Here is a 24,029-nt window from a genome sequence, read left to right as displayed (position 1 = left end):
GTAGCAGGAGGATGGAGCCGGGAGGAGATGAGTAAGGGCCTTGAAGACACACCAGCCCCTTGTCAGAAGTTTTCTGGGGTTCACACTGTCCACATGTGGTAGCATGCCCCTCCCCGACCCACCAAGCCCTGTCCTGATTGTACAGCCCCCATTGTTGAGAACAGAGCTGGCCCAAAGTATGCAGCCTGGTAGCCTGGAGGGACTCCCACTGTTGACACATCCATTTACCACTCCTCTGTCCTCCATCCATCTTTTTATTAAATTCACATTTATTGAGCATCTACTATGTGCCAGCCCTTGGGCTGGGTACCAGGAACACGTTGTTGATCAAACCCCAACCCCAAAACCCATATGATGATCCCAGGGTCAGGAAGTTCTGCAATGCAGTGATAAGGAACAAAGCAGGTGAACAGGGCCAGCAGCAATTTTTTAAAGCATTTCTGTTTAATTTTTAATTTGTTTTTATTTTAAATGTACACACAAGTAAAAAGAATAGTGTAGTAAACTTCCAGATAACTACCACCCAGTTCCAACAATTTTTGTTAATATTGTTTCATCTAACAGTCCCACTTTTTTTGATGGAGTATTTTAATACAAACTCAAGATACCGTGTATTTCGCCTGTAAGTACTTCCATACAGATCTCTGATATGAACATTTTAACATAACCATCGCAGCAGCAGTATCTGATCCGACTACCCGATGCAGCCCCCTGCCCCCTGCCCCCGGAAATTGCCAACTCCCGGAAGCTAGTCCTGCATCCTACACCTCCAGGAGTCTTGACGAGGATGTAGTCCCTCAGGCCGTGACATGCTAGAGTTTCAGACTTTGGCCCCTCAGGACCCCCCCACTGTGCCTTCCTGGGCCCCGCCAAAGCTTAGCCGGTGACCCCCCCAGGCCTCACTGCGTTCTTGCTCCTCTGTTCTTGTCGCAGATTGAAATGCTAGAACACAAGTACGGGGGCCACCTCGTGTCCCGGCGCGCCGCTTGCACCATCCAAACCGCCTTCCGCCAGTACCAGCTCAGCAAGAACTTTGAGAAGATCCGCAACTCGCTCCTGGAGAGCCGCCTGCCGCGGCGGATCTCCCTGCGCAAAGTGCGGGCGCCCACCGCGGAGAGCCTGGCGGCCGAGAAGGCTCTCATGGAGGGCTACGGCCTCATGGGGCTGCCGCTGGTGCGCTCGCCCTCCCTGCCGCCCACCTTCGCGGGCACGCTCACCGAGCTGGAGGACTCCTTCACCGAGCAGGTGCAGTCCCTGGCCAAGTCCATCGACGACGCCCTCAGCACCTGGAGCCTCAAGACCATGTGCTCCCTGCAGGAGAGCGGCGCTTACCAGCTCCACCAGGCCCTGCGCGGGCGCGGGGCCACGGGCCTGGAGGCCGAGATGCGGGAGCTCGACAGCTGCGCCCAGCGCCAAGGGAAGAGGCCGCCGAGGCCCGCCGCCCCAGGGCCACAGCAGTACCCTCATGATGGCCTTCGGGACGCCACCGGCAGATCGCCAACCAGAACATCTCTGTCTCCTCGCCCGCGCTCTGTCGGTGGCCAACTGTCTGGGCGCGCAGACCACCCAGGCCGCGGAGCCCGCGGTGGGCAAAGCCGACCAGGCCGAGGCCCGGGGCAGGAGGCCGAGATGGCCACAACCACGGGCAGGGGACGCGCCTGCGGAAAACACCGGCGCAGAGGCCGGAGCCAACGGAGCTCTGAGCGCCCACCCGCCTGGGGCTGCGGCGGCGGTGGTGGAGGGGCCAGCGGGCGGAGGCAGAGGCGGAAACGGCGGAGTCGGAGACAGGGGAGGTGGGGAAAGGGACCGAGGCCGAGGCTGGCGACAACTCGGAGCCTCCGAGCAGCAGCAGCACGTCCACCAAGTCGGCCAAGTCGGGCTCAGAAGTGTCGGCCTCAGCCTCCAAGGAGGCCCTGCAGGCCATGATCCTGAGCCTGCCGCGCTACCACTGCGAGAACCCGGCCAGCTGCAAGTCGCCCACGCTCTCCACCGACACTCTGCGCAAACGGCTCTACCGCATCGGCCTCAACCTTTTCAACATGTGAGTGAGCGAGCCCTGGCTCTGGAGCTCCGGAGTCCTGGGAAGACATTGGGCGGCGGGGGAGGAGGTAGGGGGCGCTACAGTGACAGGGTAGCAGGGTGACCGGTAATTTCCCCGCATCATCCCAGGGCCCTCCCAGGTGACATAGGTGCCACACCTGCTCCTTGAGATGCTGTGTAGGGATGCACTTCTTATTTTTAATTGTTACAAATTTATGGTCAGGGTTGGGGACAAAACAACACATCAAGCCCATGCTTTCACCACTATTACTGCTTAAGATGAAGCTAGGGCTTGAAAAGCCAGAGAATTGAAAAGAAAATGTGGTATTAAGTAAATAACAGTACAGGTCGTATGAGGATTGAGCAGAAATCATTCAGGTAGGGCACGAAGTTAGGGAAACAGCATCATTCATGGGGATGATGTCAAGGAAAGAGAGCAAGGGGGAAAATGAGGAAAGGCAAGGGAGGGCCTGGGTGGGGGAGAGAGAAGAGACTTGGCATTAGGAATCCAGGTGAAAGGCAGGAGAGGGACAAGGATAAAAGGGGGAGACGGGGAAGCAGAGGTGGCGCAGAAAGAGGGCAGGAGAACGAAAGCGGAAAGACAAACAAGTGCTGGAGTTCAGCGAGTCTCCTGCCAGAGCCCCAGCCGGAGCTGTCCTTACAACTAGAATGTAGAGAGCAGGGGGCCAACAGTGTACACACGCCCCTCCCGTGGAAATCTCGTCTCCACCCTCCTTTCACCCCTTCCTTCAGAGCCCCGAGCCAGGAGATTGAACATCTCTCCCACCCACGTGTCTGCTTGTTTATTCACTCAACGGTTACTTATTGAGAGCCAGGCAGGTGGACCACGAAGATGAGAGTGGCACACCCCCGGTCCCAAGAAGCTTATATTCCAGGGGGGAATAGCTACCATTTGCGGCTCACCTTACATAAAACACCTGCAAACTTCCTAACAACATCTAGAGATGGCCTTATCATGCCATCTTAGAAGAAGCAGGCTCACACAAGTAAGGCAAGTTGCACACTCACACAGATACTGGGATCCCTCAGGACAGTGGTTCTCAAACTCTCTGTAGCAAAGCACCAGTTTGGGTTTTTACCCAATAGGTTGTGGGCTGATACTTTTGTGAAATGCAATAAAAATGAATTGGTAGAAAAACAATCACATGCTTGGTTATCCTGAAAATGTCAAAGTGCTATAAGAGGTTCTAAATGCTTGCCCTCTATTTCTGTACTTAGCTTCTCCTGAACCAGTAAGATACGGTTCAGGGAACAGCATGGATTTGCAGGCCACACCGTGAGCACATTTGCCTACAGACGCAGCACCGACACCCACACATAGAGACTCAAGCCTGAGAAAGTAAATGGTGGAGAGCAGGAATCCTGTCCAGTATGGACAGTGTGGTAGGAGAGCTCACCCTGCTCCCCAGTCTCACCCTCCTTCCCGATTCCAGGGCGGGTACCGTGTATGAACATCAGAATACAGACAGGGAGGAAGGGCCTTCGTGGCAGGCCTCAGGGCCCTCGGGGAAGACAGAAGGAAACCTCTCCACCTGCTCTGGGATTCAGTCCGTTTGGCCAGACCTCTCCCAACTCCTTCCCTCCCCATGCTGTCTTCAGTCCTGTGTGTGTGTTGGGGTGGGGGGTGCTCAGGAGGACGAGGCTCCCGGGAGAAGAACTTGGGATGGAGAGCCCATCTGCAGTGGAAGGAATCCTGGCATTTTGGAGACATTCTTCCCAGAAACCTGCAGGCACTTCTGTGGGTTCCATGGGCTGGAAGAAAGGAAGGAAAGAAGTCATGGATAGCCTTGGCTCACTCTCTACTCCTTCTCCCCGCCTTGCCTCCCACCCCTAGAAACCCAGACAAAGGCATCCAGTTCCTGATCTCTCGAGGCTTCATCCCTGACACCCCCATTGGAGTGGCCCACTTCCTGCTCCAGCGCAAGGGCCTCAGCCGGCAGATGATCGGGGAGTTCCTGGGCAACAGCAAGAAGCAGTTCAACCGCGATGTGCTGGAGTGAGTGCCCCCCTCCCCACCCAGCGCCCAGGGTCCCATAGGACACAGGGGAGGGAGCAGGACCGCTGAAGTCTTGGCGCATCACTGTAGCTTGACCAGCCTCTCTTTCCCCCTCCTAAGTCCTGCAGAGATTTACTGCGCGTGCTCTGGGCAGGGTCCCATTGAAGCCACCAGGGGTACAGAAATGGTCAAAGGAGACAAAAAGGCCCCCCCTCCTTGCTGCTGTCTGGGGCAAGAGAGTGAGCCTGGAGAAGAAGAGGACAATGTCTGTCCTGGGGCCATCTCTGCCTGGTGAACAGGCCCTCAGCCCACCCTCTTGCTGCCATCTGCCCCGCCCCCAAACCCCCTCAGGCTGGTTTGCGCCCCACATGGGCTCAGTTTCATATTGGTGGAGGCAAACATGAGAAAAAAGGAGTTAGGCTGAGGTTTTTAGAGCAAGAAAATACTGTGATTCCATAAAGATACGTTTACCAAGATCAACAGATGGGGCAAGATGAGGGGCCAGCGCTCAGCTCTGTGCGTGTGGAGGCATGGGCAGGTGAGAGCCTCTTCACACTCCCCACCCTCGAGCCGCGGGGCACAGGGTGGCCTCCTTGGGGCCTTGGAGCCACCTCTCCCCTGGCAGAGAGAGGGTGAGGCCCCAGGAAGTCAACTCCAGAACCCCTTCTTGAAGGTCACCACGCCTCTCTCCCCACTTTCTCCTTGGGAAGTCAGCAGAAGTGTTTCTCTGGGGTTCTGAGAGAAACTTTCTCTGTCGTACTTGCTCTTGGAGTAGCAAGGGCCTGCTGTAGGGGGACGGGGGCTCCTGCCAAGGGTCTGGGAGCATCAGAGTCACGCAGCCTGACCGGGCAAGTTCGTCACTGCGCCTGGAGCGGGAGCGCAGAGACCTGGCCTCTGTTTATGCAGCAGTCTTGGTGCTGTGTCTTTGGACAAGTCCCTGCCCTCGGGGCCTGTGCTTCTGTCCTGTGGACCAGAGGGGCTGAATTATGAGCAATAGACCAGTGGTCCTCTGGAATCCCTGTCACATTCCTAAATTCACTCAGTCTAACTGAGTACAGTCAGAAGAGCAGGGGCTTGGACGCATCTGAGGGACCTTGAAATCCCAGGATGCCCCTTAGTTGACAGAACCCAGCTCCCCCCTTTTGGACGATCAGACCCCCTCCCCCACTGGTGCTTAAGATGCCCTGAGTACCTCCCAGAGGAAAGTGAACTGATAAGTGTGCTTCTTTCCCCCTCCTTTATTCTCCCTCTCCCTGGGGCTCCCCTTTCTCCTCAACACCACCCCTGCTGGGTAGGGTGCCCTGAGGGGAGGCCCTGAGGAAATGATAGAAGGAGGAGAAAGATAAGTTTTCTCTGTCTCCTTCCTCACCTGATTTCCCTCCATCTGGCTTGTCTCTCTGGCCTTTTCATCTGCTTTTGTCCCCTTCTGTTCCTCCGTTTCCATGGGAGGGTGGGTGGGGGTGCCGTGCCTCATCACTTCGCTCTCCCCAGCTCCGCGTGCCCCTGGGGGACCCCGCTTTGTCTCTCTGCTCTGGGAGCAGCCGTGCCTGCCTCACTCACAGGCCCTGAAGGACTGTCTCTTCTGTCCTCTGCAGTCCCCGTGTGGCCTGGCCCTGAAATGCTGACCTGCTAGGCCCACGGTGACCGGGCGCGCGGGGAATATGCAGTTTCTAGCCAGCCCCGGTGGTGCCCGTGCCGCCGAGCAGCACAGTGAAACTAACTGCCATCTCCCTGGGAGACTGAGTGTGTGGGCTGGAGACAGGCCAGCGCTGCAGCCTGCGGGAGGGGCGCTGGCTGGGGACAGGCTGGCAGCCGAGGTGGGGATCAGGCTAGGAATGAGGGGGCAGCATGGTGGCAAGAGAGTGCTGTGCATGAGAGGGCCCGCCCTGAACCCTGGCTCTGCTCCTCTTGCGCTGGGAGGCCTCCTCTGGGCCTCAGTTTCCTCACCTGGAAAGTTTGAGGGTCAGGCTGTGTGATCTCCAAGGTCCCTGCAACTCCTGTGAACCTATCATCTTACCCATTCCTCAGGGTCTTTGTAGCACCCTGGGATGGTGCAGAATCGTTTGCCCTGAACGTCAAAGCCATGCTTTGTCATGCCACCAGGGCATCCCAGAGCAGCCTGCCGGCTCCAGACCAGCGAGCTCACCCTTCCTTCCACAAACATGGACTGCCTGCTCTGGATCAGGAATGGGGCTGAGCTGGGCATCCCAGTGAATGCAGGATGGGGGCAGGGAGAAGTAGGTGTGGGCTCGTGGCTGGGGGCGGGCGGGGTGGGGGGGACTTACAGACCCAAGTGTCAATGGGAGAGATGAGCGAAGGAGTGTGGAAAGGGAGAGAAGGGGCCAAGGAACCTCCTGCAGGCCTTGCCACGTCAGGAGAGTGGAGTGCAGAGCTGAGCCCCCATCTGCCCCAGTGGGTGCCTCGGTCCCTTGTGGTTTATTCTGAGGCCATGCGGGCCCTGGGCGCCGAGGCCTGGGCACATCCAGCCTCTGCACGTAACAGCTCCACAGAAACGAGCCCTCTTCACCCAAGTCCACGTTGCTGCCTGCCTGGCTTGTCTCCTGAGAGGTGCCAGCGGGAGATGGAGAGCACGGAAGGAGCAGGCATTCACAGGGGAGCCAGACGCTGGGGCTTGGGGGGGGGGGTGTTCCCTGCCACTCAAGCCAGCTATCCTGCAACCTCCCAGCATCTGCTGCCTCTTCCTTATGCCCACCAGAGAAAACACACAATAACAAAGTCGCTGGTGCCATTTTGCCCAGGCCGAAAAGGCTTCATTGGGATTCTGCACAGCTTCCCTGCCCCCGCCTGGTGACATTCAGCATGTTGCGTCCGTTCTGTACAAAGCTGCTTGCTGAATAAAAGGACATAAATCACCCATCCCCTTGGAGACTGAGACGGCCCCAGCCACAGCACTCTTCAAGATGTGGCCAGGCAGGAAGGAGAGAGGGTGGAAGCCTCTAGGAGGGGATGGGGCGGGACCCCCACCATGACCACCCGTGGGCCTGTGGAGAAAAGGAAGGGAGAAGGGGCCAAGCAGAATCCACATCAGCTGCTGGCCTACTTCTGAGCACCACAGATGCCATGGGATCGCCTCCCGAATCTGCCCTTTGGTGCTCTGGGAAGCTGATCTCTTCGTCCCTTAGTGCCCTGATTCCATAGCAGTTACGTTCCAAGAAGGAAAGTATTTAATCAGGGTGTATCAAATAATGACAGAAGGCATACTGAGCTCAAAAGGCCACGTCCATTCCACTGTTTACCTGGGAAGGGTTTGGTTTTTATAAAGGAGAAACCAGCCTGTTTCCTCACTTGTCAAATGGGGACAATAGTACCCACGTCATACAAATTAAAATTTTTAAATGCATGTAAAGTGCTTACGTCAGTGACTGACGCTTAGTCAGTTCTTTACAAATATTAGCTATTTCTAATATTATCTTTCTCACTTGAAAGCATAGGACATTAGACGTCCTGTGGGGGTCTAATCCCCCAGTGGGGAATCCGTCAGACACCTCAGGTCTGGTATGAAATCAGGTCCACTCCCCAGACAGCAAGAACTTGCTGGAGCTTGCTGGGGAAGGGAGAGGAGCTCATTTGGGGACCATCTTGCACTCTGAGGAAATCCTCTCTGGTGCTGAGGAGAGAAGGGCGGTGGCAGCCTGGCTGGAGGAGCCAGGCATCAGCAGGGGTTAGGATCCTTGGGTGCTGGAAGCTTTTCCCTCTCAGTTTTCACATGGCTGGGAAATTTGGCTCTGCTCTATTTCCCTTCTGAAATGTTCTCCTTAGCAGTTTGAAGGCCGGCGGATGGGGAAACGTTCCATGCTGGCTGTGAGCAGGCTCTTTTCTGGCCTGGGTGATCTTTTCTGAGGAGAATCATATACGTGGGGAGGGCATGGGTATCTGTCGTTTCCATGGACAGGCACGGAGGGCACCTTTTGGGTTGAGTTGCCAGAAAAATTTCCTGGGTGTTCCTTCTCTCGCTGTGTCTACTCCATTTTTTGTTCAGTATTAAGAGTTTGACATTTTAGTCAGATTGCATTATTTCATTTCCTTGGAAATGTGTTGGCCAGAGTGTAACAAATTTGTTCTTCTTAGGGGACATTCAGAAATGAAGACAGATTTCCTGTCCAACAGGCTGGGAGGCATTAGCCTTTCATGGCTAGGAAGAAATTATTTGAGAATGTCCTGCCCGTTGTGCTGTGTGTAACCTCAGAACAGTTACTTTATTTCTGGGGAATTCCATCAGGAAGGAGAGAGCAGGCTGGGGCCCACGCAGACCCTTCTAGGTCTGGAGGAGGGTGGAAAGAGGCCCAGCGCAGGCAGGGATAGACTCTGCGCTCATTTCCACTGCTTTGAAAACCTGACACGGCCACCAGCCAGTGGGATAGAAGGAGAGGGTCTCTTCTTTTTTTCTTTTAAATTTAATTTAATTTTATTTTATTTAAATTCAGTTAATTAACATATAGTGTATTATTAGTTTCAGAGGTAGAGTTCAGTGATTCATCAGTTGCATGTAACACCCAGTGCTCATTTCATTACGTGCCCTCCTTAATGCCCATCACCCAGTCACCCCATCCTCCTACCCACCTCCCCTCCAGCAACCCTCAGTTTGTTTCCTATAGTTAAGAGTGTCTTATGGTTTGTCTCCCTTCTGATTTCATCTTGTTTTATTTTTTCCTCCCTTCCTCAATGATCCTCCATTTTGTTTCTTAAATTGCACATATGAGTGAAATAATATGATAAATCTTTTTCTCTGATTGACTTGTTTTGCTTATCATAAAACCCTCTAGTTCCATCCATGTCATTGCAAATGACAAGACTTCATTTTCGATGGCTGAGTAATATTCCATTGTGTGTGTGTGTGTGTGTGTGTGTGTGTGTGTGTGTCTATACCACATTTTCTTTATCCATTCATCTGTCGATGGACATCTGAGCTCTTTCCATAGTCTGGCTATTGTGGACATTGCTGCTATAAACATTGGGGTGCAGGTGCCCCTTTGGATCAGTATGTTTGTATCTTTTGGGTAAATACCTAGTAGTGCAATTGCTGGGTCAGAGGGTAGCTCTATTTTTAACTTCTTGAGGAAGCTCCATACAGTTTTCCAGAGCGGCTGCACCAGCTTGCATTCCCACCAAGTGTAAGAGGGTTCCCCTTTCTTCACATCCTCGCCAACATCTGTCATTTCCTGACTTGTTAATGTGAGCCATCTGACCGTTGTGAGGTGGTATCTCATTGTGGTTTTGATTTCTATTTCCTTGATGTCAGATGATGTGGAGCATTTTTCATGTGTCTGTTGGCCATTTGGATGTCTTCTTTGGAGAAATGTCTGTTCATGTCTTCTGCCCATTTCTTGATTGGATTATTTTTCTTTGGGTGTTGAGCTTGATAAGTTCTTTATAGATTTTAGATACTAGCCCTTTATCTGATAGGTCATTTGCAAATATCTTCTTCCATTCTGTCGGTTGTCTTTTGGTTTTGTTGACTGTCTCCTTTGCTGTGCCAAAGCTTTTTATCTTGATGAAATCCTAGTAGTTCATTTTTGCCCTTGCTTTGCTTGTCTTTGGCAACGTGTCTAGCAAGATGTTGCTGTGACTGAGGTCACAGATATTACTGCCTGTGTTCTCAAGGATTTTGATGGATTCCTATCTCACATTGAGGTCTTTCACCCATTTTGAGTCTATTTTTGTGTATGTTGTAAGGAAATGGTCCAGTTTCATTTTTCTGCATGTGACTGTCCAATTTTTCCAACACTATTTGTTGAAGAGACTTTTTTTTCCATTGGGTATTCTTTCCTGCTTTGTCGAAGATTAGTTGACCACAGAGTTGAGGGTCCATTTCTGGGCTCGCTATTCTGTTCCATTGAGCCTTGTGTCTGTTTTTGTGCCAGTACCATGCTGTCTTGATGATTACAGCTTTGTAATATAGCTTGAAGTCCGGCTTTGTATGCCCCCAGCATTGGTTTTCTTTTTCAACATTCCTTTGGCTATTCGGGGTCTTTTCTGGTTCCATAAATTTTAGGATTATTTGTTCCAGCTCTGTGGAAGGGGTTCTCTTTTAAAAATGAAGTCTTTAAGTTTATGGCCTTGACCCCTCGCATCTCCAGTGCCCTTTCCCCTGACCCCCCCCACCACCATCACACACGTACACACACCTTGACAGACAAGAGATTTTCCTTAATAATAAAGAATCATGAATGTTTCAGACCCTCTTGCTCCTGTGTGTAGAGATCTGTGGACCTTAAGTGTGGGGTGAACAAGTCCAGAGTTGAGACTCCCTTTGGCTTGGTCACATTAGCATATAAATTGGACTTTCACACAAAGACCTACCACCCAGTCCTTTCCTTTATAACTCGGGCCCTAGCTCTGGAGGACTTTCTCAATCCCTGTGTGGTACTTGGCTATGGCTTTGAAGTGGGATATCTAGGGAGTAGGATTCTAGGGAAGGGGCTTCCTGGGAGTTACATTCCCCTGGGGTTTGTAGAAGGGCCAGCTGTGAGTGAGCAGGCTGTGAGACATAACAGCGACAGCTCACATATATCAAGCGTTCTCTGTGTGCCAACAGGCACTGTGCCAAGACCCATACATGCAAAATCTCATTCCGTCTTCGCAGCAGCTCTGTGAGGTGAGTGCTATTAATCTGTGCCAAATGAAGGAACTGAGGAACAGAGAGGGTAATTAGCTTGCCCACAGTCATAGAGCTAATCAAGGGCTGAGATCTGAAGGGAGGCAGAATGGTTCTACAACCTGAGCCCATAACCCAACACCATCCTGCCTGTGTGCCTCATCTCAAGGGAAGTGTGATCCAAATGCCTTGTAGTTTTCATCAGACCCCAGTTGTGAAATGTGGTGCTGGAAGACCCCTGACACGGCCTGCTTGTCCAGCCCTCTCATTTCACCCAGGCAGGAAGTGAGGCCTAGAGAGAAGAAATGACTAGTCCCTTGGCCAGTGGCAAACTGAACGAAATCAGGTACTCTTCCGTCCCTAGACCCACCTTTATTGCTCTGCTCATCGGAGAAGAAAGCGAAACTGAGAAGCTGATTCTTACATCTCAAGAGGTCTGACCTACATCCAGTTCCTCTCTCCCTGATAGATGGATATTTTAAAGAGTTAATGGACAAACATCAAGAGGTGTAATTTCAGGCAGAGTTAACTGTTGATGATGGGAAGGGTCTTAATACCTATGCTAGAAGGAACTTCAGATTCACTTATTCACTAGGTATGTCAACTCAGACTTGGTCTCCAGGTACATAATGAAAACCATCATCTATGAAGCTTTGTTATATAGCTTTACATACATCGTCTGTTTTAAAACTCAGAACCACCTGCCCACTACATGGTATAGGGGTCGGCCCATTCTATAGGTGGAAAAAGTGAGGCATGGAGAGTCTAGGTGACCTGAACTGAAAGGCTCAATGATGGAAACAAGATTCAGCCTCGAGGGTGTCTGACACCAGAGGCCTGACTTCTCATTCTGCCCATTCTTAATACCCTGGAACAGTGGTTCTCAAAGTGTGGTCCCCAGAACAGCAGCAGCAGCATCACCTGGGAAGTTGTTAGCGATATCAATCCTCAGACTCCACCCCAGACCCACTGAGTCAGAGCTCTGGGGGCAGCAATGGTGGGTTCATAAGCCAGCCAGGTGTTTCAGATGCACACTCAAGTTTGAGAACCCCTGGCAAGCGGGGATCCTGCCAGGCCCACTGAAGGGAGAGTCACCCCAGGCATCCACACTGACTTCGAATTCTTTGGGGTAATTTACACTTAGTTCTTTCGGTTCCTGAGTCCTCAAGGTGTGACCGGCAGCCATCCCTTCCGAGGCCCTCCCAGACGAGATTGTCTTTGTCCCTGTGTCGTCACCAGGAACACTGGCAGGTCCTCTTGCGTCAGCTTCCCTCTGCTCTATTTTCTGAGCCATGTCGCACTTTTCCAGAAGCCTTGACCTTTGTTGGGCATGTTATGAGTTCTGCCTAACAAAAATAACTCTCTGGCGGATGGGGATATTTTTAATTGAATTGTATGAGCCAAGAACTGCAGAAATAAAACCAAGGTTCCTACATCCCGTGGCAGTGGGCGGTTTCATTTTCCATCCTAATCCTGGAGCCTGGGCTTAGTACCCACCTAGAGCACGGGGCCCCCCCTGCTGTCTGCGGCGCTGCCCTCGCACCTCTTCTGAGCCTCACCTTCCAGATCTTTGCTGTCTCTCTGGCCAATTAAAAATCCCTGCTGCTATCATTACCTATTTTCAGCTCCAGTCAGTTCCTTTGTCTGCCAGACGCTGTCTTGCTATCGTAAAAGAAAAAAAAGTTGAGATGACGAAATTCATTTTGATCACAGTCGTGTACGATGCTTCATTTCCCTGCAACACAAGCTGCTTCCATGCACAGATCAGTATTAACAAACAATTTTATTCAGGGTTGTACCTGTTTATACAGATGCAGGGAACATCTGTGCTTATGCTTCCCCAGCCCCTGTGAGGAGCTTGCACAGGAAAGAGAGGGAGGGAGGCCCCAGCAGAAGCTACAGCTCTCCCGATTCACTCACTCCAGGATCAGCGGCACACCCCTGGGCAGGTGCAGACACGCTCGGCTGGAAGCGGTTTAATGGGCACCAGTTTGCCGGGGTTCTCATCACTCACTCGCCTGCGCGTGCGGCTGAGGGAAGTGGGGAGCCTGTGCACGCCACACTGCCTCACTGCCTGCGGTCTGGCATCCACGGCGCTGTTTCCTAGGCAGCTCTGTCCCGTCTCGGGGGCAGTTCCAGATGATCTCGGCAAAGCAGGCCTAGCAATCCTGAGCCACCGGGCAGAGCTCCCAGAGGCTCAGGCCACTGGGCTCCCTCCCTAGCTGAGCACATGCTCCGGGTCCCATTCATTCGCCCAGCTGGTCTCTCACTCACGCATTCATTCATCCCAGAAATGGTTATTGAATTCATATACATGCCAGGCATGCAGAGAGTAACAGAACTGCCTCTGCCGGAAGGAGCGCAGAGCCGGGTGGGAAGACAGGCAGGTAAATGTTATGGCACAGGGGACAACTGTAGCGGTAGACAGAGGTGTGTCTGGGAGGGAGGCCGTGGCAGCCCAGGAGGACTCCTGGAGAGATGGATAACTCACCAGGGACCTTGAGGTTGGGGTTGGGCGGCAGGAAGAAAGAACAGCATGTGCGAAAGTGTCAGGCTTGAGAGCCAGACTGCAGGAGGGGGAGCCAGGATGTAGAAGGGGTGGGAGAAGCTGGGAGGCTAGCACGGCCTTGCTTGCTCGGCCCAGAAACTTGGGCTTCAGGCTAGGGAGGTGGGAAGCCTTGGGAAAAATAGAAGCAGAGGAGTGAGTGACAGGACCAAATGGGTGTCCTAGAAGAATTGTTCTGGAACATGACTTGGAGGCAGGGAGGCTGGGTAGGAGGTCATCGCAGTCACAGTCCTGGGGAGAAATGCGAGAAATACCTAGACCCTTAGCCTGAGCAGGGGCCGCGGGAGGGAGAAGTAGGCGGGGCCGGGAGGCGTGGCCAGGCAGGCGGGGTGGGGGGGCGGGTCCAGGGAACAGACTCCGGAGCCGCTGAGAATTCAGAACGCTCAGTCTTTGCGTATGAGTATGTGTGTGCTTCAAGCTCTCTAGGGTAATTTGTGAAATTATACCAAATAAACGTGTATATTTTCAGTTTGGGAAAGGAGATGCTGGGGTCAGTGACATTTCAGCTGAAGAATCCCTCAAACTAGGTATTGTCAAATACTTAGAACAAGTTGAAGTATTAAATACCCGCTGAGACATGACATGCGTGTAGCCTGACCTCCCTGCAAGAGAGGCTAGCACGAGCTGGGGTCTTGTGAGTGTGCCCAGGCCGGCTCTGACTGCCGTTCAGACCAAAGCACCCGGATGGATTCAACAGCCAGAACTCAGAAGTGTGCTGGTCAACTTCCAGTCAAACGCAGAGCTGATGGTGCACTTGCCCCTCTGGACTCAGCTACATGGTCTTCTATTAACAATACAGAGCAACCAAAAAGAAAATTAACTAGTCAGTGATGAATAATAAAATGAAACGGGTGAATTCATAGTAAGAGATACACACACTTCCGAGTCATGGCAGGGGGCATTCAGAGTCACAGCGATGGGTGAGGCCACCTAGACACAGCTTGTGAAGACACAAGGCCCACTGGCATTGGACCCCTGTTGGAGTGGAGAGGGCCCCTCCGGGGGAAGAGGCCTCACAAGAGCAGGAAGCATGGGGCAAGCCCCTTTGTGTCTCAGTTTTGCCTCCTGCAAAACGGGGAGATTACGCCCCAGACAAGACCACCCAGAAACGTGTGATGTTTTTGACCTTAAAGATGGTCAAAGAGGAGAGACAGCCCTGGGCTGTCCGGGGTGGAGGCGGCGGGATGGATTTGGAAAACTGTCAGACAATCCGCTCCCCACAAGGATTCTGCGGTGGCAAAGAAGGATGGGGAGGGGGCGATTTTATGCGCTGGTAGACCCAGGGAAATAAGCGAAGCCGTGGGAAAGAGTGAGAGAAGAGGAGAGAGAAAGGAGGTCGCGGTGCATGTTGAGCTGGCACTTTGGGAGAGAACACAGCATCGCGCCGGGTGGAAGGGCAAGGGTTTGGGTGATTGCAGGATGGCCGAGGCCCCTGAGGTGAGGGTCCGCTGGGGCAGGCTTGTCAGGAGAGAACACAGCCTCAGCCCAGCCAGCTGCCCTGGGGGGCACAGGCCTCCCCAGGAAGGCACACGGTGGTTCCCTGGGGTGAGGGAGAGGAAGCAGTCATCGCCAGCTGTATTCCAAAGCCAGCCAGGAATGATGCTGTGGTCTCCTGCTGACTGTGGGCCCTCTCTGCTTCTGGGTCCTTCTCAGAGAGTGGGGGCAGTCCTGAGAGGTCACCTGGGCCAGTTCCCAGCTCTCCAGAGAGCAAGGCATTTGTCTTCTCGGGGACAGTAATGCCCCACCACCACCCAACCCTGCTTCTTCCCTTCCATCTGGGGGTTTGGCAGAACACATTGAGATTTCTTCCTCCTGGATCTGAGAGCCCCAGGACACCATCAGCCCATCAAACACTGATGCCCCATGGTGGCAGTCGCAGGGAGTAAGGCGGGAAATAAGTGTGTGCGTGCGTGTGCGTGTGTGTGTGTGGAGGGGACACTGCATCTGTCTCCACCTCCTCCCATCCCTCCCTCACCACTCCCCCCGCAAAAGCAGCCCCTGACAGCCTGATAGGGGCATGCGTGCTCCCGGGAGCTGCGGCCTGATGGCCCATGAGTTGCTGGATTCATGTTTTTCTAGAAGCCTTCACATGGGCTGGACCCCCTCCGACCCTGGCACTCAGCTCAGCCATTGGTTTTCAGGTTTTAAGAATCGCCTGGACAGCTTGCAAAAAAATGCTGATTGCCAGGCCTCGCCCCCACATATTCTAGTAGGTCAATCTGGGATGGGGCTCAGGGACCTGTGTTTTACCAAGCCATATCACAACTCTTACAAGGGGCCCTCGAGGACGTGGGGTGTAGACTCCCCACCCCGCAGCCCAGGCGACCTCCCCACAAAATCCTTCCTGCCCCCCGCCCCCCGCAGCCCTGTGACTGATCTACTCAGCACTCCCCAGTCTGCGGGCTAGCATTTCCATCTGGCTGAGTCTCAGGCTCTGGGCTCATTACTGGAGCTTTCAGCTGCATCCCCGAGCAAGCCAGTGAGCAGGCTGCAGGTCACCTGAGTGAAGGCCTGGAAACTAGGCCATTGTGCTTGGCCGAGCAGATCTCACTTTCTCCCAGCTGCTCCACTGCCCCCCACCATGGTGCCCAGGGCCTCAGGCACCCACCCCCTCAGAGCACTGGGGCAGAAGGCACAGCACAGAGGCTCTGGGAGCGAGACTGCTGAGGGATACAGGGGCCCCATAGCAGTGGGATGGGCAGACTGATGAGGCAAGTTCTGGACAGCAGCTGGATGCCTGGTTGGGGCACCAGGGGCCAGCCTGGGGTCCTCCAGGTTTGGCCAGGCTAGGGCCCACCGCCCTCCCCCGTGGCCTTGACGTGTCAGGTGGGGGCGGGGTTGAGCCCTTCTGCTCCACACCCAGGCCACCCCAGTCCAGTCTGTGGCGTTCTCCTCCACCTCCATGTCCTGTCCTTTTCCACCTCTCTCGCCTCTCTTTCCTCTCTTTGTCTTTCTGTCTCTTTCTTTCCCTGTCTCTCCCCCATCTATCTCTTGTTCTGTCTCCGTCTCTCCCCCGTTTTGTGGGTCTTTCTCTCTTCCCCTGTTCACCTCCCTGCCTCTATTTTTCTGTCTCTCTTGCCTTTTCTGTCTTTCTGTCCTTGTCCTCTCTGTCTTTCTCACCTGACTCTATCCTCTGTGTCTCTCACTGTCTCCATTTCTGTCCTCTCCCTGTCCCTGCCTCCCTAGCTCCAGTGCGTGGTCCCCTCACTGCAGTACTGCACGGGTTCACCTCTTCCGACTGGCCTCACTGTCTGGCCCAGTCATGCACGATTCATAACTCCTGACGGGACTGGGCTAGGGGACACGTGGATGCAGGCCCCACGATGCTGCTCCCAGGCTTACCTTCCAGCTGGGGAAGGCCTAGGGAGGAGGCGACACGCTGCTGGGAAATCAGAGCGGCCTTTCCCCAGGTTAGCCCTGGAGGCTGCTACTACTAGTTGTCATTATTGGGCCACATTCTTGCCTCGGCACCCCCCTACCCCCCGGCTTTGCCGTCTCACTCACTATCCAGGCAGACCAGCCTGATAGAAGGCTGTGTTTGACCAAGCCTCGGATGGGAGACAGCCATCTCCCGTGTCCCTCCGAGCTGAGGCGGGCTCCCAGCCTCCCCTTCCTAGAAGTCTCATTGATGCCCTCTCTTCCCTGTTCCCCCTGAAAGGAGAGGGGGAGGGAGAGCCCACAGGCCACAGGCCCTGACCACGGCTGTGCGGCGGTGTCCCCGTGCTTTCGCCTAAACATCCACACCAGAGCCAGGGTTGTGTCCGGATCTCTGAGTCTCTGGGCTGTGGACCCTGCACAGGAGCCAGCCTCGGGGAGGGAGTGGGTCCTGTCCTGGGCTGGTCCCTCCGTGCACGCGGTTACTGGGCAAATGTTCCCTGAGTCCCCCAGTGTGCTGGGCACTGAGCTGCACGCTGGGCTCGAGCCTGGAGCTCCCCTTGCCTTTTTGGGAGGCAGGCAGCCCAGTCCTCTGCTGCCCAGGGTTGTGACCCCGTGGCAGCATCAGCAGGGGCTGTGGAGGCAGAGGGCTGTGGAGGCAGAGGGCTGCTCCCGCAGTGGGCCCTGTGAGGCTGGCTATAAATGGACCAGGAGAGAGGAGACTGGACAACAGCACGGGTGCAGAAAGGGGGGAAATCAGCTGGGAGAGCCTTTCGGCACATGTGAGATTCTGCCCTTCTCAGCCACTCAGGTCTGCTGCTTGGCCAGCCTGGGTTCCTGCCCACGGCTCACGCCCTAGCGACAGGGCACCCCCGAGGACGGTGAGGCAGCATGCGGTAGGGGGGGCCTGGCCCCAGAACCCATGAAAAAAAGGGGTCCCTTGAGCAGGGCCAGAGGAACAACACTGCCTCGTGGGGGTGACCAGAACACATGTCCCCACCCTGACCTCCCCCCACGCACTGCAGGGGGACACTGAGATGCATACTCTCCAGGGCTAGAGGTGACATTTCAGAGGTAGAAGGGCCCTTGGGGAGCAGGATTCTGGATCCTTCTCAGAGAAAGAAACTGAGGCTCTAAAAGATGAGTCTTGAGCGCAAGTCACCAAAAATGCTGCGGTGGGACTGGGCTCAGAGTCCGGCCGTGTTCGTCACGGGTCCCCTCCCACGTGAAGCTGATTGCCCGGCGCTGCTCCAGGCTCAGGGCTCCTTGGTGCAAGGGAGCTTAGGGTGAGCCCGCTCCTCTCCCATCCTGCCTCAGGCAGAACCCAGGGCTGGTGCCGGAGGAAGTTTCAGTCACCTGGAAGCCCAAGTGGGAACGAGAAACTAGGGAGACGGACAGGCTCCTAGCAAGACCAGAAGAGTGTATCATTCTCATTCCTATGTCAAACCTCTGTCTGACTTTGAGACCTTCTGAGGCTGAGAGGAAAGGACCTGGGTGTGGAGGTGGAAGACCAGCCGCCTTCTGGCTGTGCAGCCCCGGGCAGCCCCCCGGCCTCTCTGGGCCTCAGGTTCTTAGCTGTGCAGTGGAGATGCAGCCGGCCGTCTGCCTCATGGGGCTATTGTGTTAGGGGAAGGACGGTGAGGGAAGGTCCTCTGGGGTTATTCAAGGGAGAGCCCCAGGGAAGATTTGGTCTAGGAGGCCTGAGTCAGTCCCCTCCTGGTTGGTCACAGGGACCCAAGTCCCTCCCCCACTTTGAGCCCTATCCCTCCGCTGCCTCGGGCTAAGGGAGACTCAGGGGCCGACCTCTCCTCAAGACCCCTCTGCCCCCGCCCCCAGCTGCGTAGTGGACGAGATGGACTTCTCCAGCATGGAGCTGGACGAGGCCCTGCGGAAGTTCCAGGCTCACATCCGCGTGCAGGGGGAGGCCCAGAAGGTGGAGCGGCTCATAGAGGCCTTCAGGTAGGGCCCCCTTCTGTAGCCCCCCTCCCCTCACCCAGCCCTCAGAACACACGCCTGAAGCACGGGGGACCAGAGGTGCTGGGGGGGCAGTCCGGGGCTGGGGAGAAGTCCTCCTGGTGGGGCAGCAGGGGTGGTGGACTGGGTGGAAAGGAGGGAAGGAAATAAAAGGGAAGAGGAGCCCTTTAGCTCACTAAGCTGGAGCAGCGCCGGGCAATCCAAGTGGACGAAAGGCTTCTCACTCATCGTGCATCCGTGCAAGGTGAGGGCTCCACGGGTGTGCGACACCTGCCCTGTCCCCTCAGCGGGGAAGAGGACCAGGCTACAGGGCAGACAGCCGTCGTTAGGGACCCGATGCCCTCGGAGAACCAGCATACAGGGCCCAACAGCCCCCGGTCTCTGGAGCTTAGGGAGGGGGAGAGGGCCTCACTCGGCACCCCCCTCCGTGTCCCACCACAGCCAGCGCTACTGCATGTGCAACCCCGAGGTGGTGCAACAGTTCCACAACCCCGACACCATCTTCATCCTCGCCTTCGCCATCATTCTCCTCAACACTGACATGTACAGCCCCAACATCAAGCCTGACCGCAAGATGATGCTGGAGGACTTCATCCGAAACCTGCGAGGTGAGGAGGCGAGGGAGGAGGGGCCGGGCCGCAGCTCGGGCCCCTGCTGCTCAGCGTTAATTCTGTGAGCCTGAGCTATCGTAGATGTCACCCTGGCACCCAAGGGCACAGGACGCTGCTGTCTGGTCCTGGTCATGCACGGCAGTGTGGGAAGGCTGCTTGCTCTTTATGACTTAGACACGTTCTAAAGGCCCCACCTCCTCATACCATCCGTTTTGGGGGTTAGGATGTCAGCATATGCTTGGGGGAGGGGGACACACACATTCAGACCACAGCAATTTCGCATTGTAGAATATAAGGATTAGCTCTCTTTCATCCACCTTCCCCAGCCCACCCCTGCTAGAACGACACCATGTTTATGTTATTAAGACATAACCACGGTCCAAAGCTGAGTCTTGAAGTATATCATGAGATATACTCTAGCTCTGCTCCAGTCTGGACGGGATCCCTCCCCCATCATCTGGGGGCCCCCTTCGCTCCCTATATCCGAGATTTCATGGCTTGCTCATTCTTAGTTCACTTACGTAGGAAAGGTACCCTCGCGGCAAACTTTCTGAGAACCTGTGTATCTGAATATGGCATTTTCTACCCTCACTCTTGATCGGGAGTTTGGCTGGGAAGAGAATTCCATATTGGAACAGGGAACTCAGAATTCTGACGGCGTCTTTTAACGGGTGGTGGTGCTCTGCTGTTCCAATTCCTCACCTTTTGCATATTATTATTTCTCTCGCTCGCTCTGAAAATTTCCCGGCTCTTCTCTTTGTCCTTTGTGTTTTAAATTTTCATGATGCTCCACCTCGTTCTGGTTCTTTTCTTTTAATTGAAGTATAACTGACATCCTGTTAGTTTCAGGTGTACAACAGAGTGATTTTTATACACCAGCAAGCGATCCCTACGATATGTCTAGTTACCATCTGTCACCATACAAAGTTACTGCAATGTTATTGACTCTTTTTTCTATGCTGTAAATTGCATCCCCATGATTTAATTTATTTTGTAACTGGAAGTTTGTACCTCCTAATCCCTTTCACCTATTTTGCCCACCCCCAGCCCACATCCCCTCTGGCAACCAACGGTTTGTTCTCTGTATTTATGGGTCTGTTTCTATTTTTTGTTTTGTCCATTCATCTGTTTTGTATTTAGAGTCCACATAAAAGTGAAATCTTATGGTGTTTTTCTTTCTCTTTCTGACTTATTTCACTTAGCCCAGTACCCTCTAGGTCCACCGATGCTGTCGTAAATGGCAAGATTTCATTTTCTTTTATGACTAATATTCCATTTTTTATATATGTCATATCTTCTTCATCTATTCATCTTTCACTTCCACATTTTGGCTGTTGTAAGTAATGGTCGGTCAGTGGACATGGGGGTGCAGATATCTTTTCAAACTGGTAAGTTTCTTTATGTTTTTTTTTTTTTTTTATCTCTTGTGCTAGCACTAACTTGATCCTTCAGTCTAGAAACATGTCTTCCGATTGTGGGAAGTTTTCTTAAATATTGTATTTGATCATCTCCCCCCTTCGTTTTCTCTGTACTTTCTGAAACCCTTATTATTCGGATGTTAGATCTCCTAGTTTGATCTTCTAATTTTTACAGCTTTCTATTTGCCATCTTTGTCTTCTTGTTGGATTTTCTTGAAGATGTCTTGCAAGTTTCTTAAGATTTTCATTTCTGCTGTCATATTTTTCATTTTCAAGAACCTTTTGTTCTTGAGATGTTCCCCTCTTTTATAGCATTTTAGTCTTATGTTGTAGATGTGGTATCTTCTTACACATCTCTGATGGTATTTATTTATTTCAGTTTCTCCCTGCTTGTCTCTATTTCTTCTGGCTTCCTTTTCCTGCTTCCCCATACTTCTTTCTCTTTTGTGTTATAGACTTTCCATATATATATGATGAAACTTGGTTGTTTTCTCATATTTAAGAGTAAGCTAAAAGGCTGATTAAAAACTGTGAGTATGGGCGGGAGGCGCTGACCAGTGGGCTTTCTCATAGAGTGATTTAGTTGAGCTGTTTCACTGAGGGATCCCTACTACAGCATCTTTAGATTTTTCTCTTCTGTCTGTTGATTGCCCAGAAGAGAAATGTCCGATCTATTGCCCAGAGGGTGTAAGTCTGGCTGCCAACGTTCTAAGATCATCTGGGTCAATAGGACTGAGAGGATCTCTTAATACATAGACATCAACTCCATGCCTCAGTTTTCAGCAGACTCCCAACTTTGGCTGGGCTTGGGGTCCCCCACCCCAGATTTCCCGGCTCACGTCTTCCAGAGGACTAACCCTCAGCCTGCTGCTGGAGTGGAGGAAGGGACAGGGAGATCTAAACGCTTTTTAGATTGATGATCAACCTATTTTCCTGTGTCCAGCCCGACATTACGTCCACTTTCGGGGATTCCTGTTGCCACCCATTCCAGAGCCTTTGGTGGTTCTGTGGTGTGTTGAGTGGCTTGTAACCTCTCTGCTGGCTTCAGGTTCCATTCTCTCTAGTTTGCCAATCCATCTGCTCATTTGTCCCCTTCCCAGGTCACATGGTGCCATTGTTTCTTCTCTGCTTTCTTTAAAAAACTCCCTTTGACCAGAGGTGTGTGACCTGCCTTCTTCAGCTGGGAGCCTCTGTGTGTTCAGTCCTGTGTGTTCAGTCCTGCTCTTTCTTGCCCCCAGCCTGATGTCTTTTAGGCCCCCAGGGGTGCTGCATGGTTAATATGCCTGACTTGAACAACCAAGATCAGATGTGGAAGAAACAGGGTTGATACAAAGAGTTGCTCATAGAAGATATAATGTCCTCTCACCAGTTAGGAAATCTCCTTTGAGGACACTTGCCAAAGTTGCTTTATTTTCCATTTTTCTCTCTTATAAGAGAAGCATATAGCTACTTAAAAAAAAAGATTTAGAAAACGTAGAAAGAAGAAATTTTTTTATTGCCTCTCTTTCTACCTCCCAAAGAAATTTGTTTCCTTGTTGGTCAACTTCCTGATAGTATTTTTTGTTACCAGAGTGTTAGGACTATGAAGTAGGAGAAGGGAGTAAGTTCTGCTTACCTGCATTGCCACAGGGGGCTGTCTGTCTCCTCTTCATCTAATGTCTAACCAGCACCCCGCTTCCTGCCACGCTCCCAGTGAGGGAAGAATCTTGTCATACATTCAGCAACTAATCATTGAGCACCATGCTTCCTCATGGAGAGGTGCAGAGGGTCCAAGAGGGAGGAGATCCAAGAGAGAACAAGACGGAACATCAGCTTTCAAGAGACTCTCATGGGATGGGGGGGCAGGGAGCGGGCGGCGGGGGCGGATAGACAAATACACAGAGGACAAGAGAACTACAGAAGCAAGTTACTGAGCAGGAGCATGGAGGCTGTATTTGGGGATGAGGAAAGAGGTGGGAGGGGGGAGTGGAGGTTCTGATTATGGAACAGCAGGAGATGAGGCTGCGAATGTGTGTTGGGGCCATATTATAGTAGTTCTGGTGCCTGGCTAAGGAGTCTGTCCTTAATTCAATAGGTATGGGGAGCCAGTCATTGAAGGTGTTGGAACAGGGACAGGGCAAAATCAAGGCCACCCTTGAGGAGCCTCAGTCTGGTGGGGGCTTCCCTTCTCTGTCTCCAGGCCTCTAACACCTGCCTCCCTCCTTCCCCCGCCTCCCTGGCCTCCCCTTCCCACTCCATGCTGGTAGGTGTGGATGATGGTGCCGACATTCCCAGGGAACTGGTGGTAGGCATCTACGAAAGGATACAGCAAAAGGAGCTCAAGTCCAATGAGGACCACGTCACGTATGTCACCAAGGTGGAGAAGTCCATCGTGGGCATGAAGACAGTAAGTGCCCACCACAGAACAGCACTCACTTCCTCTTCCATCGCTGTCAAGCCCCCACCTTGCACCTCCTTTTGTCTCCCATGTGACATCTCCTCCCATTCTCCTCCTTCCCTTTCAGAAACACTTTTCCATTATTTGCTCACTTCATAGTGATTGAGTCCTCACTATGTGCCATCCACCACACGCTCTGTTTCCCCTTGCCTCTTTCCTGGTGGCTACCAGCCACCACAGCAGGAGAGCCTGAAGTGAGGTGTCGGGAAAGACTGCCCAGTGGTCTAGGGTTGAAGCATCGGGATGGTCAGATGGGGAGACTAAGGATGGGCTGGATACTGGGCTTTCCTGGATGGTCCTACTGAATAGAAGACAGGAAAGAGGCTAAAGAGCCTTCTAGACTGTGGTGTCCCAACCATTGGGCCGCCCTTCAGTTGTGACCTATGCCGCAGGCTGTATGGTCCAAGTTGGCAATGATGCTCTATAGTTTACTACTCATACGTCAGCAGAGGCTCTTCGTGCCATAAATATAAAGGATGTAGTGTGGGTTCTGGTATTTGTTTCCAGTTTCTCCTCCCTAAATTGCTGACCCAAGAAGCAGCGTGGGCTCTGCACTGGGCTCCTCTGTGCGGGGATGGCCCTTTTCTGCCCAGAGCCTTGATTGCTGAGGTCTTTTTTTTTTTTTTTTAAGATTTTATTTATTTGTGAGAGAGAGAGAGCACAAGCAGAGGGAGCAGGAGAGGGAGAAGCAGGCTTCCCACGGAGCAGGGAGCCCGATGCGGGACTCGATCTCAGGACCCACCCCAGGATCATGACCAGAGCCGAAGGCAGAAGCTTAACTGACTGAGCACCCTGGGTGCCCCGCTTGCCGATGTCTCAGCATCTGTCTGGTCTGCAGTAGATTTTTCTACACACAGCAGACCCGAGGCATCCTCGCCATCCCCTCCCTCTGCCACACTCGCATTTGGGTGTGCAGGAGAGAAAGGGACAGAGGTGCCACCCTGCAGGCCGCAGCCTGGGTCGTGGTTGCGGGGG

General features: G+C 53.2%; 1 protein-coding gene across 2 annotated transcripts in view; it reads left to right on the top strand.

The window, feature by feature from the left end:
- Positions 1-24,029, top strand: part of IQSEC3 (IQ motif and Sec7 domain ArfGEF 3) — a 103,601-nt gene that overhangs the window by 67,784 nt on the left and 11,788 nt on the right. For both annotated transcript variants that reach the window (XM_040642026.1, XM_040642027.1), the window contains 4 exons: positions 3,896-4,057; positions 18,451-18,573; positions 19,030-19,196; positions 22,864-23,003. In XM_040642026.1, coding sequence (XP_040497960.1) covers positions 3,896-4,057; positions 18,451-18,573; positions 19,030-19,196; positions 22,864-23,003 — 592 coding nt within the window. The remainder of the gene's footprint in view (positions 1-3,895; positions 4,058-18,450; positions 18,574-19,029; positions 19,197-22,863; positions 23,004-24,029) is intronic.

This window comes from Ursus maritimus, unplaced genomic scaffold, assembly GCF_017311325.1.
Source record: "Ursus maritimus isolate PB19 unplaced genomic scaffold, ASM1731132v1 scaffold_26, whole genome shotgun sequence".
In the NCBI taxonomy this organism is placed as follows: domain Eukaryota; kingdom Metazoa; phylum Chordata; class Mammalia; order Carnivora; family Ursidae; genus Ursus; species Ursus maritimus.
This window is presented reverse-complemented; position numbering and strand designations above follow the sequence as displayed.